Below are 19957 nucleotides of genomic sequence, written 5' to 3' on the forward strand. Positions count from 1 at the left end.
ACAGCAAAATTACCAAATTGGTAATTGTAGTACTTAAAAATGGTGTATAGATCGTACATTTTCAACATTTTTCATTAAAATGTTTAAATAAATAAATAAAATATCACAAAAAATATGACTCAAATTTTATAATTTTTTTTTTTCGGGGTCGTTACAATTCAGGCAATATCCTGTTCTCAGGCTATCGTTGAGTTTTGGAACACCCTGTATATCCAAATTTTCATGAATTAAAGTCAAATTCGATAGTCGCACTTAAACTTGCTTTTAAGGTTTTGTTCATATATGAATTAAATAAAAATTGGGTAGTATTTATTAACTTAATATTGAGTTAAGCAATTTACAGTTTCCCCGCTTACTTATTATTTGTATATTTGTGTGCGTGCCGAGGAGCGTAAATACAGGTTGCTTATGCCTACATGAATTTAATTTTTGCCTCACTAGTGACAGTTCGTTTGATATGAAACTATCCTTCTATGCCATTGACCTACCAATAAATTCTACGAGTTATTGTTCTAAGCTTTTATGTACATACTTGGTATACGTAATATAATTACTTTTTTGTTCTCTTTCCAGCGATCAAGCAATTGGAGACACATCACTCCATTCCGAGAACCATCTTGGCTACATTAAAAGTATGTAATATTTTAGAAACCATGATATACATACATGTGTATTACTGTTTATAAAAGCGCCCGTGGTTAATGACTCGTAATTCTTCCAAAACAATGAGTATGATGAATTTAGGAAATGAAACAAAATAGTTTTTTAGAAATTTATATTTTATTAGAATCGAACAGTTTTTAAAGCACTTCATACACTTAATTGATGGTTAAAAAAGCTGATCCTAAATTAACAGTCAAAGGTTATTACAGCTGAATAGCAAAATGGGAAGTAGGATGTTAAAATACTATTTTATACCTGATTACATGTTAATTACGTAGAAAACCTATGGCTAAAATTACACACAAAGTACAAAAGTTTTCAAAAGTATGCTTCTTACTGTAGTATGGACCTACAGAATATAGTGCCTTAAAATCGAAACAAAACTCGTTTTTTTTATTCATAAGACTGTTCAAATTAATGTATATTTTTCAAAGTACATATTTTAAAATTGATTTAAGCAAGTCGGCAGTGTTTTATTCCGGCGTAACGAGCCTAATAAATAGCTAACCAATGAAAAGTCATTAACATATTCGGTGATCTTTCGTTAATTGATATATTTCTAAGAACTACGATTTTTTGTTGAAATCAGTCGGCTCAGTATCCAAATATCTATCTCCTATACATCAGATTTTTACAGCTCAATAACATCAAATATATTTATTAAAAGCACGTCCTGTTAATTTAAATTAAAAACTAGTATCAAAAATTATTATTTTGTAAAATGTTACAATCCATTCCAAACTCTGTTCTTAATAACAGTTTTCATTAATCATAAAATATCGTACGTTGCTACAATTTTGACTGGACATTCAAAAACGTGTACTTTAATACATAATTAACAAATTGCAGCATTTTTACTACATTCTTATTATATATTAGTAGTGTGAAAAAGTTGTTGCTTTTGTGCTAGTAAATATTGGACATTTTTCCAGTTTGAAATAACAATTACAGAAGAAAATTGTACTGGAAAACAGTTTAAGATGACATTATTTAAACACATTAAAATATTGTGAAAGTAAAAGAATTGTCGACAAAATAAGTAACTTTCCACGTAATTTAAAGCTTAGAAATGTTTGTCATGTGCACGGCAAACAATAATGAAGCAAATACCCAGCTCACCACAGGCTCACTGCAGTTCTTGTCGTAAAATGGCGAAGCATGCCACCCAAAATGGTTGTCTAGTAGCCTGACAGATCCGCAAATGTTTGGTCCACTTCTTCTGCGATGGCTTTGTACTTACTGCGCTCTTCCACCACCTCGTCTGTTCAGGGGGTTAGTAGTTAGTAAGGTAAGTATGTTAGTTTTGTTATATGATATGACAAATACTCCTATTATTAATTGATAGAACTGAGACGTTGAGATTAACAGCAGTTAAAAATAATAAAATGTAGATTTCTTCGTTTAAATGATGTCCAGTAAACAACGCAACATATTTAAAACGGTACAGGACATCTACATTTTAAATTAACAGCAACTACATCTCAAATGGAAGTAACTACCTATAATCCAAAATAAGAATGAGCGATTCAAAAGGTCATCCATTTTCAAAGTTCAATAATATAATTTTGGCTTTCCATAAAAAAAGTCAATTGACTGAATGTAAATAAGTCAAAAATTTATGTTGCGAATTCTAAAGAATTAATGAATGAATGACAACTGTTCTGAATATGTCGCAATTTTCAAGGGATATTCTGTATTGCTGTTTATACTCGTATGTAAATATCTGAGTTTCCAGCGTAACATAAATAACGAATTGTAGTTACCATGCATGTTTTAACTACATAGCGTCGCGTCATGCATTATGCAACAAGCCGTGCCATTTCATATAAAGTTTATAGAATACTCTTTTAACATAATTAGTATGAGTGACAAAGAAGTGAGCACAACCATTAGTGGCTATAAAAATCTAGGTTTACTCAACATTTTTATTGGTAGTATATAGCGAGTGGTGTGGTTGTTTGCACATACTAAAACAATTTCACGAGAATTCTGAACTCATTCTGAAACGATGATAAATAAATACGACTTGCCACATGAAATATTAAACTGAATAAAATAGTAAAAGAAGCAATATAAAGCTGTACTTACATAATAAATGCGTTGTAAACATACTCCAAGCTAAAATCTAGTCTACAATCTATAGATTACCAAATAAGACTAAATAGAAGCGACTAGTATCCAGCAAGGGAAAAGTATATAGGTTGTTTAGAGTCCATAGAGAGAGAGCATGGTGTCTAGTACACGCATCGATTTAATACTCAAATTGGTATGATATACGATTATTTCAAAAAACCCATTGATTTTTTTCTTTTCATACATTCTAACTCACGGCAAACCCCGAAATACCTCATATTCTAAGTTAGGGCGAAATTTATTTTTTAAAACTATAATAAATTGTCCATTTGACTCGTAGACACCGTGTATAGATTTTAGGCTAACTACTTAATTTTAAAAATAAGTGTAAGTACCTACGTACATACATGGGAATCTAATTACATTTACAAATCTAGCTACGTGGAAGTTGTACAGGGTCAATAACACGTCAAGCTTGACATTTAAGTTTAAATCCAACTCTATGCCGGTTGCAGATTTAAAAACAATAAATAACAAATAATTTTGTTTACAAATACCATATTCGGAAAATCCCACAAGTAACGTCTCCCCAGGAAAAAAATAACAGTCATATAAAATATGTGTAAGATATATATTTGCAAATCATCAAAAATGAAAAATGGCATATTGAACAACCTTTACAATCTATGCATTTCAACAACACGACGACGGCAGATTTCATTAAGCCGGCTACTCATTAGCGAGCTGTCTGTAACGCGACAGATACAGTAACGATTCTAGGCTGTACACATGAAACAGTCTTCAGACGGCTCACTATGAAACGCACGCGTTCCGCTCGCGGCAACACGCGACGTACACACTATGATTTTAGTTACATAATATGCGACGTTATGGTTACAGCTCGCTAGTGAGGAGTATACGGCTTTATACACGAGGACAGCATTTTGGCTAATGCGGTTTCACAGAAGACATCAACGAGTACAAAATTGTATTTATACATATATTCGATGTCATAATTCGTTGAAATTCCAACACACTGTAGTAAGTAATTGAATTATATTTTAAAGGAATCTGCTTATGAGGTAAGAAGTTAATAAAAACAAAACGTAAGTAATAAATTATTTTTATTAATATTACTCGAAAATAAATACCGCCATAAAACTATGGTTTAATACTTTAAATCAGGAGTATAAAATATACAGTAGGTAATAAATTATAATAGTTGTGAATCGCGGGCTGGTGAACATGCCTTATAAGATGCTGGAGAGAACCCAGCGGAACTGATGAACGTTTTTGTACCCCAGTAAAACCCCAATGTCCTTGAGAATGTTTATTCCTTGAGGATAAGCTCCACGAAGGCGGTGTCGAGGTCGTCTCCGATGTCCTTGTACTTCTCCTTCTCAGCGACCAGCTCGTCTGCGTATTTTTGGCAAATTTAAAACATGTGCTCTCTCAAGTACAATATCATTTCAAAAATAAATCTGTATTCCCATATTCATCCTGATATCATAAATATCGATTTCCTCCTCCAAGTCAAGTTTCGAAGCAAATTAGTTTTAGGGTAATGTAAAAGAGCACTTAAGAAAATTAATGAGGATGCTTACGCTCATGACTGTTGTTATTCCGAAGCCATGCGCCGGTGATGTTACCGAAGCTTTCATTTTTTGAAATTACATGCGGTAGGTACTTTTTTAAGACGTAGTGTCGTGAATTTTCAAGAATAAGAGTTCGCAGAATGGTACGTGTTTACTGATTTAAATGCACATGAAAAGCAGTATTAAGGCGATGTTCAGTGGCAGCAGGTGCAGCGGTCGCAAATGCGCGTTGGAAGAGTCGCGGCCTGCAGCGGCTCTTGAAGCCCCAGGTCCGTGAACGCGCAGTCCAGCTCTGCCCCGATCTCGTGGAACATCTCCTTGCCAGCGATCAGGTCGTCTGCGGAGACCCCATCGGTCACTCTTTCGCTCAGACCTCTTTTGTTAGTCGCCAAACTCACACGCATGCCATACCTCATTCAGTACAAGGATTTATGTTTAGCTCTCTAGCCCACGGTTGTATTCCATCAGCTATATTTTGTCATTTATTTATTTAGAAATAAAAAATATTTTACACTGAAACATTAATATACTAGGATACAGTAGTAACACTCGGACGCCACGAGTTTAATCTTATTTCAGATATCGCTCAAAGATATTCAAACGCATCCTACGCAATGAAAGGAATTTATATTCCGATTCCGAATTTCTGATGTAGACGACCCCGACTTAGATTTAATACCGAAACACTATTACATAGAAGTTCTCAAACTTTATGCGAATACGGTAGAACGATATAATTATTTTCTTATGACGGAGGAGCGGCTTCGACAGGCGCAGCCGGCGTAGTCTCAGCTGGTGCTGGTGCAGGAGCTTCTGCAACAGGCGCGGGGGCTGGGGCGGGCGCAGGAGCGGCGGCAGGAGCGGCTTCAGCCGGAGGCGCTGCTGCGGGAGCGGCCTCAGCCGGTGCCGCGGGGGCGGGAGCGCCCTCTGCAGGTGCAGCGGCGGGAGCAGCCGGTGCACCTTCTGCAGGAGCAGCGGGTGCAGGTGCACTTTCTGCGGGTGCTGGTGCACCCTCTACGGGTGGTGCAGCAGGAGCACCCTCAGTTGGAGGTGCGGCAGGAGCTCCCTCAACTGGTGCAGCTGGTGCGGTTCCCTCAGCCGGGGCTGCAGCGGGTGCGCCTTCCGCTGGTGGTACAGCACCCGCCACTGCAGCTGGAGCACCTTCGGCGGGAGGCGCGGCGCCTTCCGCTGCCGGAGGGGCGCCCTCAGCAGGGGGTGCAGCACCTTCCACGGGTGGGACAACTCCCTCCGCCGGTGGTGTACCCTCTGCAGGTGGGGCGCCCTCTGCCGGTGGCGCACCCTCGACGGGCGGTGCACCCTCGACGGCTGGAGCTCCCTCAGCCGGTGGTGCAGGTTCCGCGGGCGGTGCAGGTTCCGGTTCTGGCGCGGGTGGTGGTGGGGGCGTGGGCAACTTTGGCGGGTGTAAGCGCTCGTACTCTTTGCGCGCGATCTCGATCTGTTTCGACGTGGGGTCGACGCCCGGGATAAGCTCCACGAACGAGTCGTCGATGTCGTCACTGATGTCGTTGAACCTCTCCGTTTCGGCGATCAGGTCATCTGTAGCAGTCGGCGGCGATGAGCTTGTCGCTCGTTGCGCTTCGTCCGACATGCGTTAGCACCGAGACGCCATGCGTTATGGTGGACTGTGGGTGCGGGTGTCTCCTCATGCCCCATGCTGGTGGTCCGACGCCGCGGGCAATCGCGCGGGGTTCATGCGCGGAAGACATTAACACGGGGCAGACGCACCACTACATTACGGGAACTCATTCCGAGGATTCTCTTCATGCCCCGTGCTTCAATGGTGATTACTATGTACAATGCGATGAGTCAGGCATGAATTTTTGAAATGCCCGGATTCTATTAATAATTGCTCTTACGCCATTCATGGTTTTTCGTCACACGGATGAACTGTTGTAATGATAACTTCGTGTTTATAGTTTTTATAGCTGATAGAATCGATCTAAGTTAGTATTCGGACAGGACAATGAAGGGCACACGGATTAGTGAAAAGACAACAACAGACTAAAAATAATAATATATATTTATAAACACTTGTGTTAGAATACTCTTAAAATCATTAATTTATTTCTCACGAACTTATCTATCAATTTATTAATAATCGATAACATCAAAAAAGACGGATTTCCCTCGATTTATCGAAACGTTTACGCAACACAATGATTTGGAGGGCCGGAGCAGCGCGGTGCCGCCGCGGCCAGTATTCAAGAGAAAAATTGCCAGCTCATGTCAAATTCACAACATAAAGTTTAATAATTATCAAGTGATATGTATCATTGCAACGGAAAAGTAGTCATTTATTTATCGATTAATTTAAATAAATACCAACAAACTCAAATTATGACCACAAGAAAAATCATACCCGAAACAAAATAGAATATCAAATACTTCAAAGAAAGTATATTGTTATAAATATCAATATTTACGTGTTACCATCATTCATTAAATAAAAAAAATATCTAATCTCTTCTCTAATATTAAGTAGGTAAATAAAGAGTTCATAATAAATTGCAAACAGTGCGCTCTATATTGCTTGAGTGCATTATACTTGTGAAATGCACTATGCACAGTAAAAAGAATCAAACGACCATGGTACAATTACAAAATTTGTTCTGGTTGAGTGGAATCGTTTTGAAGTAAACTAAAAAACGCTGTGCAATTATAAAACAGCTCTAAGAATGCAAGAGTGTAAAATGCAATTCAATTTGGTCCCATTTTGGAATGTCGACAATATCTCTTACAACTAGAAGTGCTACAAAAAGCGAATATAGCTGCATACATCAACTCATAAATATCGACACAGTCGACGACAGACACGCTCGTAAAATAATGACTAAAACATGAGGATATACACTTCAACAGCTATATGGAAATTATTAGTAATTTGTGTATCAAATAAAAAAAATTGCACATGGCAGTGGTGTCGTAGCGAACACTCAGTTTGACGTTACATTAAAAAGCGGCTGGCAATTACTCTATACCTAGTAACATCTAAGGCGCCCGCCCGGCTTGCTTATAGCTTCGTTTAATAAATAATTAATAACTTATGGAATTACTACAAGTTAGCGTTAGGTGTTTATTCCAGACAAAATTTGAAACAACTCCTTGCCGCCAAGCCAAAAAAATTTAAAGATGACCGCCTGGTCAACGCGCGCTAGTGATGTGCAAACATATCGGACTTATCGATATCGATAAGCAAGCGGGACGAGCGTAGGGGCGAGGTGTTCACATGTTCTGGATGTCGTGGAGCGTGGCTTCCATCTCCTCTTGCAGGAGTTTGCTCTTTTCGCGCTCGGCAACCAGGTCGTCTGCAACGTGGACGCGGCCACGGTCAATCACACACAGAACATAGCGTTTGACACAAATATTTATACCGTTTGGTGACTACTTGTTAACTATTTATATATTTCGTAAATATAAATACGACACAAGTCACGTTATATATTTATCACCAAACAACAAAATATTAGAATCAAACAGCTAAGGCAAAACAACATCAATAAAAACCATGCAACAAATTCACATTGAAAAATAGTGTAAAAAAATAAGATTCGAGCATTCTAGTGGGATACGTTTAAAACATTCATGCTAACTAAAGTACAATTCAAGAATCTAGAGTTGAGTCTACTAGCTTAAACCAGAGCATATTACATACTCAAGAAGAAAATAATTAAAAGTTGCCGGTTCCATGCTAAGAGACTACAACCTAGCAGAAATTCTAAATATTAAAATCCGTCAAATAAAAACTCTAAAAACTGTTACGAATGAAAGAACGAAAAATTAAGCTCGATATTATAGCGACATGATAGAAAAAAGAAGCTTTCATTGTTTACAGCAGAAACTCAAGCCAAATATAATGACGGCCTACATGGTGTGCTTTTAATGTTGAAAGCTTTGGTTATTTCAAAACGATGTTTGTTAAACAACTTGACTTCAGAGATATTTAAAATTATTGACTTAACCAAACTGCTGTCGATATTCTGTAATAATCTGGAGTACCTTGAAAACTAGCATTAGAAATTATAATTATTGTTATGTGATTTATACTTATTTTTAATTATGACTTTCCTTGCCTACTTGGAAACTATATATTTGAGTATAAATTTTGACGAATATATAAAAATTTCGTTCTGATTTCTCTGAAACTTTACATCGAAACAATTTCGCCAAAATTCATCTCTTAATGAGTAATTTTAATTTGATATTGAGATTTTTTGTAGAATATTGACAATTACCTTCAAGCCTGTCGACCTCCTTCTGGAGTTTCTGCACGGAACGCTCGGCGAACTCAGCACGGGCTTCCGCCTGTAAATTGTTAAGAAATATTTTTAGTCTTTGAACTTGCAGGAAATCTGCCTAGTTTCTGATGTCAATACAAGTTCATTTTCCCTGTATTTGATAATGAACATTAATTACACTGTTTTGTTTCTGGGCCTGGAACTGGTTCTATACATCCTATTGAATGTTTTGTGAACACACAAACTTGATAAATCAAAATAATATCAGAAACTAGACATCTTTCATAAAAAAATGTGCTACGACATGCATTCCAATTTACTTGTTTTAGTAATTTACAAATTTATTGAACATTGAAAATTACATGTTAAAACATACATTACTTTTTAATTTGATAATAATGATTTATTTCAAAAAATAAGATTAATTTAAAACAAAAAAACTATAAAACAACAAAAGCTGTTCAAGCATGCATTTACCCTTACCAAAAGCAGCTAAGTGCCGTGCCGAGCTACAATTAAAATAACCATCACCGGTTACCCAAAGTAATAACAATTCTATGAGCATGATTTTGATAGGTTCTACCTAAAGGTGGCTCTGGTCACTTTTCAATCCCAATAATAATTTAAATTTTTGTCGATGTGTCTATATCGGATTTTTCCATCTCTTTTTTTGACAGTATATCACTTTCATAATAAATATCAAAAATAAGTTATCTTCCTTTATTGTATTAAAAGTATTAAGTAACATTATAGTACTGGTTAAAACAATCCAACAGAATGTTTAACAGATTTTGAAAAACAGTCAAAATTGATAAAAAAACTTTTCAGCAAATAGAGATCAGAGCCACCATTTTTGTGTGAGCACAACTTACTTGCGATAGTTTCTGCGAAAGGCTGTGGATCTTATCCTCGACGTGCTCGCGGGACGCCATCGCCTAGCCACACAGACTCGTTACATACAAGCCAGAAGACATGCCACACCGATGTTGTGAATGTACGCACTATATATATAATTTAGAAGGTGGATTTCAACGAAAGTAGCCTCTTGGAATCGAACGTTTAAAAGAGTTAAAATTTGATATCCGGAACAGGACGGAAAACATCAGGAAGGAGATAAGAATTAATGCAGAAGTGATTTTAATTGCTAGGAAATGGAATTGGAGCAATTTTTGAAATAGTAACTTGCAACATTTTTAGTTATGAAAATCCTGGAAGAGATAATGAACACTGGAATACGTGAAAGGGGTATACTCAGAACATTAAAAAAAATCAATCGAAAGCGTACAATCGCAACACAGGCGGAGTACATACAACATATAAATAGTTAAACAAATACATTAATACACAGTTACTGAGACAGGAGAAGGACGAAAATAGATACATAGATGAAGCACCAACCGCCGTCCGCCTCTCGGACCTAAACGGGCCTACACCAACGATAATATAGCTTCCATAATTCGTACCCTGAATTGTACAAGTACTTCTTTAACCGAAAAATGTTTAAAATTTTTGTTGGTACAATGAAGAGTACGACAACTACCCGAAACATAAAATGGCGATGAGCATGATCCGAATCTACAACCGTAACCATGTCTATCTACGACACCTTCCGCTTGTCCTTTCGGCTATCCGTTTTACCTCTTTCAGTTGGGCGTCGAGCTGTTTGACTTGACTCTCGAATGACTCTTCCCTTTGTGTCGCCTGCGATTATGGTTTGTTAACGAAAACACAAAACAACGAAAACGGAAAATTCATGCAGCATCGCACAGTGTGTATAATTTACAGGCCACTGTGAGACGCTTCGGGTAGTAACACTAAAACTAGTTATGCGAACACGTTAATAAAAAAGACATGACAGGCATAAAAATAAGATCAAAAAAGAAACGAAATATGCGAGCAAGACGCACTACGTTCCATTCCTTCTTTACCATAGCTTTTGCAAACGGTAAATCCAGTACAGAAGCTACACTAGAAGGCATGTGCGTACAATGCAGTTAACAAGCGTACGGAAACACTCGCGAAAGAACCGTTCTTGTTCGTTTCACACCTCCTTTAGACGGGTGGTGAGGGTTTTGATCTGATTTTTGTACTCCTCTTCGCGTTGGTTGGCCTGTGTGGAACGGTACACACACTTAGTATCCGAATTGTTCACACTATTAATCAAAGAGTTCATATCTTATCTTTGTTATATATCTAACACATTTTTATGTAATTACCTATGATGTTACTTTCAATAATGTCCTCGTCTTTTAAAATTGGTTGGTGCATCATATGAGTCCTACTACTTAGAAGTATCAAATGTAAAAAATATATCTTGGGAGACTTTTGACGACGTTATCATTTCGGGATCAGTAGCTTCAAATGTTTTAGCAATTTTAATTATCTTAAATCTAGCTCTTATAATAAGGATTATAAAATTCAAGGTTTATACCTTCTCCTCGGAAACTTCAAGAGACTTCAGGTTGTTACCAACAACACGGAGCTCCTCCTCAAGCTCGACGATTTTACTAGAAATAGTAAAGGGAATAATCAATTCTCACTGAAAACAAAACTCAATTTAACAATACGTTGTAGGCGTGGCCTTGCTAAGTTAACTTCACATTATACAAGTTTATTCGGAAATACTAATTATTATAAAAACGTAAAAGTTACTATTAAACCTGAAATGATGGTAGATTTTACTCATGAAAATGACATTTTTAAATTCTGCCTTTAAACTTTTATTTATCGGCCATTTTGTTTTACTACATTAGTAAATATTTGAGTATTTAAAAGTTATAGTCTTATTCGTTATTATTATAAACGAATCGTTTACATTTTTAAATTATCAAAAGGTACCTATTTAACAATAATAATGTTTACTATCAATTGACATGGAATTTTAAGGGCTCACAATTATTTTCAATCAAAGATGCCACGACCTTAATATTTGTAATTGTACGTTAAAATAAAAACTTAAAACTATGTTGTAAAAGCTCGTGCTGGTTAACTATGAATGAAAATTTAAGTATTTTAGTACGTTAAATCGTCAGATGATAATTGCTCTTTTAGTTTAGGTAAATATCTTGATGCATGAGAAGAAACTTCCAACTTTGTTTTGTATAATTGAAGAAATTTTTTTATTATATTTGGTAGGAATGTTGGGTACCTACTTTTCAGGGTAGAACCCTCAAATAATTTTTGTATTTGTGAGCAATTAACACTAACCACATGTTAAACAATAGTAAGAGAAAGTTACTTGTTACAAATTACTTATACAGGAGTTCGTCCGAATACCACTCCATTAATAAATGCTATTTACCTGCCTATCGTATTTTAGGTAAAGCATGACAGATAACAATGACTCTATGTTAGTTCACGATTTCTGTATAAAACTACATAATGTGATAGTGTTCCGCGTTGCAGTTCGAATCATGGGCAAAATAATTTACTATCATAGATACTACGTAATTTACTATCATAATCCACTAAATCTAAAACAGGAAATTTTATACATTTGGTTCATTTGCATCATGAATTAAAATAAGAGTCACTGCAATCTCCCAATACCTTTGTGTCTCTGCTCTCTGCCTGGTGTTCAACAGTAGTTTACGTGAGATATTCAAAATATCTAATTATTTTCAATAAAAAAAAGCTGCTGAATTCAGGGAGCGCAACAGATCCATACATTTAACTTTGCCAGTAAACATTTTCGAAAACAAATTTTTAAACACATTGCCGACATTAGATGTTGTGACGTGTCATAAGACATAGTCCTCTGGTAAAGTTGATAATATATAGATTGTTAATGTGTACTTACCAGTCGCTTTGTTCAGCGCGCTCCTCAGCCCGCTCGAGGTCTTGTTCCATGAGGACGAGCTTGCGCGCCACCTACCGGCCGAGCGTTAGTACTCGCACGCACACACACGACACACACTACACTACCGACCCACGCCGCTCCCGGCTTGCTACGCGGCTCCACAAACACACCATGTCTTCAAGGAAAATCCTTAACGTGCAAATTAGTGCTGTCTTTTTTCGGATTAGCAGTGCCAGCTCTGATTGGTAACTGTGCGCGTGAAGTTTACGCTCTGGAGGTGGCCTTTAAGACTATGTTTTTGTATGCAAGTGTAATTGATAGGAGGGGTGACAGTTTACATGGTAACTAATAATTTGTCAAGTCAAAATAAATTGCCAAGCTATCGGAAATAAATTATACTGCTAAGAAGTAACGTGATTTTATTTTTTTTCTCGTAAAATTAAAGAGCTTTTAATTGTGCATTTTAATATAGCGGCTTGTAAAATAGTCCACCAGGTGCTTGCTAAATGTAAATAAAAGCATAGGAATTCAGAAATATAACCAAAAGTTCACACAAAGCGGGAGTCGAGAGCGGCGTCGGTACTCACATTAATTAAAATATAAACGAGGGTTGTCCCAAAACATTTAGTTATAAAAATATTTTCTGGTTAACATTTAAAAAATATATCTCTATGTGCTATCTAGTGCATTATCGTAATCATTATGTGATGTGTGCGCCTGCATAAGTGCGACACGCATACGGCCAGTAATTCTGGTGTAATGCCGTGCAAATCTGAAAACGAAAATTGCCCTATACCACACATATTCCTGGCAAACTAACCTACAGCCACTACAAGACACGCACTTAAGGAGAAATTTAGTCGACACATGGACATGATAGTTAAACATTACTTAGAAATATCCATGAGATGGGGCAACCCTTGTTTTAGTGTACGGTAATGGCATTTATCAACACGCGCCGTTGATGAATGTCGCTAACCGTGCATCCTTAAAACTAAACAGTGTCACTGTTTCTAAGGTAGATGAAACAGCAACACTATTAATCTAATGTTATGCATGATAGAGGCAAAAAAAGTATACGCAAAGAAAAAAAAGTAGATCTCGTTCACTGCTTCCATTTCCTAAACGGCCTAGAAACGAACATGCAATACAAAAATAACAGTGAGAGCCAATGTTAGAAATACCAATAATGGAGGTAAATCGGGTTACGGTGCAGCAATGTTAAGAATGTAAATGAACAACCATGCAGAACGGCGAAAACGGCGCCTTAAGTCCGCCATCACACCACTCATAATGGAACGCTGTTTGGAATGAGAGTAGTAATTGAATGCCGCGCAGTGGATCGAATACAGTGCCGTTCTTGCTCGATTGGGTCAGCGGTCATTATTGAGTGGAAGCGATGGACGACGCAATTGAAGAGAAACCTACGATTCACCGGCTTCGGCGCGCTCCTCCGCGCGCTCCAGGTCAGCTTCAACCATGGCCAGCTTACGAGCCACCTGGAGACACCACACCACGTTACAGTAACTATACAATTAATTACGTAGATGCTCTCAAGAAATGCTTTCCATGCAAACCCTTAATCAGATAACAAATTCATGGTAAATCTTCTAACAACACAGTGTTGACTCAATAATGGCATTCGAACTTGTTGTTTGCAAATCACGTGCGCAACTTGAAACGCTCAATACATCGTCAGTATATATAACTGAGATTTCAACTGCGTATCACAAGACTTGAGCCAGTAAAGTTCATATATGGAATTAATACTTATGTAACAACATATGCGACCAAGGAGACCAGTACACCCTTATAAGGTGAACCGACCAAGATCGGACACGACTGGATTCCTTCTTGGGCGGCGATTTTTACTGTTGCCTTCACCGGCAGGGTCATGCGTCAGGGAAATTAGGCCATTAAACACCATTACCACCATCTGGTATCTATCAACATATGGCTCGATTTATTTCGTGTTGTCTAAAGCGAATACCGAGCCAAGATGGATATGATATCGCATATCTAATCTTTGAGATAAATGTTTCAAGAAATGGATTCTTCGAGTTGAATTTGAACACATTGTAAAAAAACATACTGTTTTTCGGGTATGCTGTAAATATTGGTTAGTACAAAGAACAAGCGTTGTAAAAAGATCGGAATTTCCGTTTGTTGCAAATTCTCAAAAACCATTACATTTACATGGAAACTTGTTTTTAAGTAATGCTGAATTCTTGGAAATAATCTTTTGTATTAATCTTGTGACTTATGTCACAATCACACTCGAGGATCTTATTTAAGTTTCCATAAAATCCACAAACGGTAACAATTAGTATCTGACACAAAGAGATATTTTTAACTCGAGGAAAACTGTTATGTTTTGTAAGTAGGAAAACAGGGAAGCAAACCAGATCATTTAAACAAGAAACTGGAAGTTTGTAGCCGTTTCAAAGACACGCTGATGTAGAAGTACAACACACAACATTTATAATACATATTTCGACTTGTAATAAGTTAGCAACAATACCACAAATATAACAATAATACACATCTTTTATATATTTTTAAAATCGAACATTCAAAATGAGAATAAATAATATTCTTTACATATAAAAAACGCAATTTATGTACCTACGTAAAATATAAGTTGTGTATTGTACTCCCTTTAAAAAACAAAAGCCAATCCAAACGACATCGACAATCTGTAGACCTCATCGTATTTCTTGTCGGCTTCTTCAGCGAGGAATCTGGCTTCCTTCAACTGGTTCTCCAGGGCGTCCATACGCTCTTCATCAGCCAGCGACCTGTTCTCGAGCACCTTGCGGGCACTGGACCAGGGAATACTCAACTTAAATAAATCATCAATCTCCTAATGCCGGGAGTCTCACGAAATGAAAGAGAAAAAACATTACACTAAATATTGTTTGCATGAACATAGTCGTCTCCCCAAAGATTTCTAAATTTTAATGATAATCTCTCAAATTGTGATAAGAATGGACAAATACTGCCAATCAGTATACGCGCAACACGGTCGAATATATCTTAACGTATTAAACAACCCTAACGCCTTATCTAAAACTTGTAAGGTAGACTGTAATCAAGGGTAACCCAAGAGTTAGATGACATGCATGACAATTACACAACAAACGAAAAACAAAGAAAGCGACAAACGCACTGCATCTGCACATCTAAAGTTGGAGCTGTGGAGAGAACTTATTGAAAAGAGCATCGGTTCCGTCGCGTCGTTAAGCAAACAGTAAATAGTAAAAGTACTTTCTTTCCTTGCTGAATAAATCAAACAATATTAGGTATTGTTTGTATAGACTTTTTTTATTTCAAGGAATCTCTGAATAGAACAGAAAATACCCATGCTGTTTGCAATAATAAATAAAATGTTTATAATACACACTGCAGTTATTGTTGAATATTGCGTCAGGAACAGTATAATTTCTAATTCAATAACAGTTTAATTTGATTTTGCCAAACTGTCAGCGATATTTTACAATATTCTACAACATTTCACATTAAAATACATGATAATCCAAAATATATTAATGTAATTTTTAACTGGATTATCAAGTTTTTTAATTGTAAACAATAATTTGTGTTATTATATCGACTTTCGTAATATATACCAGAATACAAGTTCGGATGCGGTAATAAGAACCAACTCGGCATTCTTGGGTTCCATTTATCAATTTAAGCATGTATTCATTAACTCAGTCTCCCCTTTACAATGATTGACTCGATATACTTGTATCAGGTATTGTTCTACGATCTCCGATACAATAACACGGCATTGAATTGTCTGGACGACCTGATTTGACGGTCACCATGGTTCTTCGATAGCCATATTAATAAAATTAAATTATAAACAAGAGACAAAAGTAGCAAATCTACTGTAGCATAACTTACAGCAGGGTTACATCGAGTGGAGAAGATTAAAAGTTCCATTATCTCAATAGTATTTCACACGCGAAAAAATTAGCAAGAGATGTCAAAATTTATTTGTCACGCAACTTGATGACGTCATATCGAGTCCCTTCACTAATAATGGCAGTTGAAAACATGGCGTCATGTTCACCTCTTCGTATTTCTTGTCAGACTCCTCAGCGATGAGCTTGGCCTGAGAGAGCTGGGCCTCCAAGATGGCAACACGGTCGTCCTCCATGTTGGTCCGGTTTTCCAGCGCCTTGCGTATTCTGGTTAGTGCGGTCAAACACATGCGGGTTACAACATCGATTAACATCGAGTTGTTACAATGATTTGTTTTGATGACAATAGATATTTTGAACTAATCATTCGCCATTGTATTAAAAAAGACTAAAATTATAAAAGAAAAATATGATGAAAGGTGAAACTGGCGAATGCTTATTTACAAAATACTATCCTAACATTACTACAAAACACAACAAATCGTTTTAGAAAACAAAAGGAAAACAACATTTAGCTGTGGGCTAGGGCCAAAAATATGGTGGTTATGGGCATAAAATTCAAACAGAAAAACGTCCATGCATTCTGTTATAGGAAAGACCTAGGCAAAAGTAATCGCCTAAATGTACGTATTGTAACGTAATTAAATCAGTGAATTTGAAGAAGCCATAGTTTTTGTTCCTATGTCACATTTAATCTACTGATAGGTCTTTAAATAAGCTGCGTTGTTAGAGGCATGTCAGTAGATTAAACAAGTTAAAGTTAAATATCTGACAAACCTGAATTCTTCAAATTGAAAATCCCCAGATTTGCCTACCTACAAGCTTATTTGCTTACCTATAAGTATATTTTTAAAAGGAATTTGTCTATTTGCTAATCACGAAACTTGGGCATAAAATAATCAATCTCAGCATCGTCTTAACGTGGTTTTGAAGGCTCAAATTCCCCAACCATAATAGTAAATAATAAAAAAATATGTGCGAATTGAGATAACACAATTATCTCATCTAATTTTTTAACCGACTAAAAAATGAGGAGGTTCTCAATTCGACTATGTATTTTTTTTTTATGTATATGTATGTTACGCGATAACTCGGACATTAATTTATGAACCGATTTTGATAATTCTTTTTTTGTTGGAAAGAGGACCTTAATAGTAGTCCCAATGACATATGAATATATGCCACCCTTAGGCAAACCCGGGTATGAATGACTTTTGAGGTCGGTTATTTGGTACTCCGTACTAAGATTATACAGGGAATATTTGAGATCCAACTCCTCGTTATGTCTATGGCCTTAGTGCGTATGTTGTGGTTCCATTTGGAGCTATCTTAACCATGTCGAACTCACCGTTCGGACTCATCGGCGGCCTGGCTGGCCTCAGCCAGTTTGGCGGTGGCAGTGGCGAGACGCTCCTCGGACCTCTCCAGGTCCTCTTCCAGCAGCTGGATGCGTCGGTTGAGGGCCGCCACTTCCGATTCGGCCTGTTCAACAAGATTTTAAAGTTGGAAAAAACAGTTTAAAGGCGTTTTAGGTCGTCTAAACTACGAAAATATTACACTATTGGAAGTTATAGTAGCAATCAATATTATTAAGATACATTTGTTTATAAGTAAAGCGTTTAATTTATACGATTATCTTAAAAGTGTATACATTGCATCATTAAAATTACCACAAAGAAATTCTTTTAAGTCGAACCTAATCTCGAGTGTACTCAATGATGTAAACAAAACATGGAATGTGTTCGTAAAATTACATTTTCAGCAAACAGTAGTGATGTGCCATGCTCGATATATAAAATCGATATTTCAAACAAATATGACTTAGAATAGGTATTCATAAAACTTCGCGAATAGGTATCTAAGATAAATAGTCAAGAAAAGAAAAATAGGCAATTGATTCAACGTCCGCATAGTGAAGCATTGTTAACATTATTTATTACGTGTCAAGAATCTGCACGCATCGCTATCAAGCGCGACGTTTTAAAATTGCAAGAGCGAGTGATGACGTCACACGTCCTTGCTCCGAGGAAGCAAGTCCCAGTTACTCTTTTTATCCTGTGTCGTCACCGCGAACTAATAATAGCGGTGATCGCGCGTTGTTTATAATAGCATGTGCAACGTTGACGATTTTTTAGTTACTAACAATTTAATAACTATAAAGCATGAAACTTGTACACCACTAAGAGTATATTTTTTGTATTTCTCAAGATACAGACATATAAATTAGGTTTTCAAAACGTTCCAAAAAATACTAAATCATTATTAATACACTATTTTGCAATGTCAGGTACTGCACAAGGTAAAATAATATTCGTAATATTTATTTACTATTTATTCTCTACCATAATAAAAAAAAGAAAAAATAATAAATACATATTATAATCAATGGTCCACTCCCAAATAATTTAAATCATAAAAACCAACCATTCTAATATCAGTAAAGCGGAATGTGTAACAATAGTAGCAAGAACCCGATCGAATACTAACGAGAGAATTATTCGTTGAAAAACACGTTTAGACGTTTTTTGTTGAGATTTGACCGAGAACCATGTGAGTAGCGTCTCGAGACATCAGCTCTAGCCACCTTGAACTCGAACGCACGTATTTCAAATTGACGGATATTTTACATCTTGCCGGTTAGGTTCAGTGACCTTTCCGAACAAGTGAATCTAAATGATTTATAGTTTCCTCTCTAAGCTTCAGTTTCCATAGTTGGCTGGTTCTGATCATAGCAACGCACCTGATTGCATAACGTTTGCGTTCCTGGTGGGGCGCATTGTTTAAAATTTATGGGATCGGTTTAGGGCATTGTGTCTATTCATACTGATTACAATGGTCCTATAACTGTATATGGCGGTCTGTAAGGGCAACTAGCAGGTACTTTACCTTAAATTTTAATAAACAGAACTCAAATGAGACCACGTTGAAAATGATTAAGTGAATCATGTTCAAGTCACATTCTTACGTTGTTTATGTTATGTGATGATTTCTAAACAAGATCACAACTAGTTCCACGTAACCACAGGCTACTGAATTAAAAAGGTAACCTATGAGGCCTATTTACAAATATTTGCTCAAAACCAGATACTACTGGATAAGCAAGGTAATCTATGAGCGGGTCAATGTTTAAGCCTGCTGCTAATGGTCTGCTTCAGTATTTCAACGACAAATAAATTGTCCCCTTTTTTGGAGTGAAATAACATCTGCACTCTGCTTGTTAAGGTAATTTCTGATTATCTGAACGTATGACTAACATGAGGATTAGCAAAAAAATCACACAACTCAATAGCGTACGACTCCACTTGTTTTCTATACCGGTTTCATAGTAAAATTTATTTATAACTGGTCGTTTTGCTGATGTCGGTAGTTTAATGTATTGTTATCTTCACGTCACGGCTCCCTTTAACAATGCAAGTAAATTTTCATCTTTGACCTCAACAATCAAGAGTTTGTACAACGTCGCGCTAGTTCCAATGTTAGTACACGCCTACAGACTCCACCGAGAGTCATAGTTACTTTTGGGCTGATACCACAATTTGAGCACCGTGAATCACCACGAAACTGTTAGTCCAACAATGTGAATACACTTATTTCTTCAATTAGTACCTAAGTATCAATTAATCACTGTTTTTAGTTCTACAA

General features: G+C 36.7%; 1 protein-coding gene across 29 annotated transcripts in view; it reads right to left on the reverse strand.

Moving 5' to 3' along the window:
• Window positions 1–879: 879 nt before the first annotated feature.
• LOC113234634 (tropomyosin-2) overlaps window positions 880–19957 on the reverse strand; it is a 32816-nt gene continuing 13738 nt past the window's right edge. For 2 of the 29 annotated variants that reach the window (XM_026470020.1, XM_026470026.1), the window contains 7 exons: window positions 17664–17797; window positions 16465–16582; window positions 12387–12457; window positions 11019–11094; window positions 10226–10288; window positions 8585–8654; window positions 7278–7657 (listed from right to left, as the gene is read on the reverse strand). In XM_026470020.1, the coding sequence (XP_026325805.1) occupies window positions 7575–7657; window positions 8585–8654; window positions 10226–10288; window positions 11019–11094; window positions 12387–12457; window positions 16465–16582; window positions 17664–17797 (615 nt within the window). In that variant the 3' untranslated portion in view covers window positions 7278–7574. Of the gene's footprint in view, window positions 1925–4033; window positions 4153–4294; window positions 4669–4729; window positions 5889–7277; window positions 7658–8407; window positions 8454–8541; window positions 8655–9459; window positions 9523–10225; window positions 10289–10634; window positions 10698–11018; window positions 11095–12386; window positions 12458–13814; window positions 13886–15090; window positions 15209–16464; window positions 16583–17663; window positions 17798–19957 lie in introns of those variants that run through there. The other 27 variants (XM_026470027.1, XM_026470028.1, XM_026470021.1 and 24 more) reach the window with 27 other exon arrangements.

This window comes from Hyposmocoma kahamanoa, unplaced genomic scaffold, assembly GCF_003589595.1.
Source record: "Hyposmocoma kahamanoa isolate Upper Pololo Valley unplaced genomic scaffold, ASM358959v1 86, whole genome shotgun sequence".
NCBI classification, from domain to species: Eukaryota; Metazoa; Arthropoda; class Insecta; order Lepidoptera; family Cosmopterigidae; genus Hyposmocoma; species Hyposmocoma kahamanoa.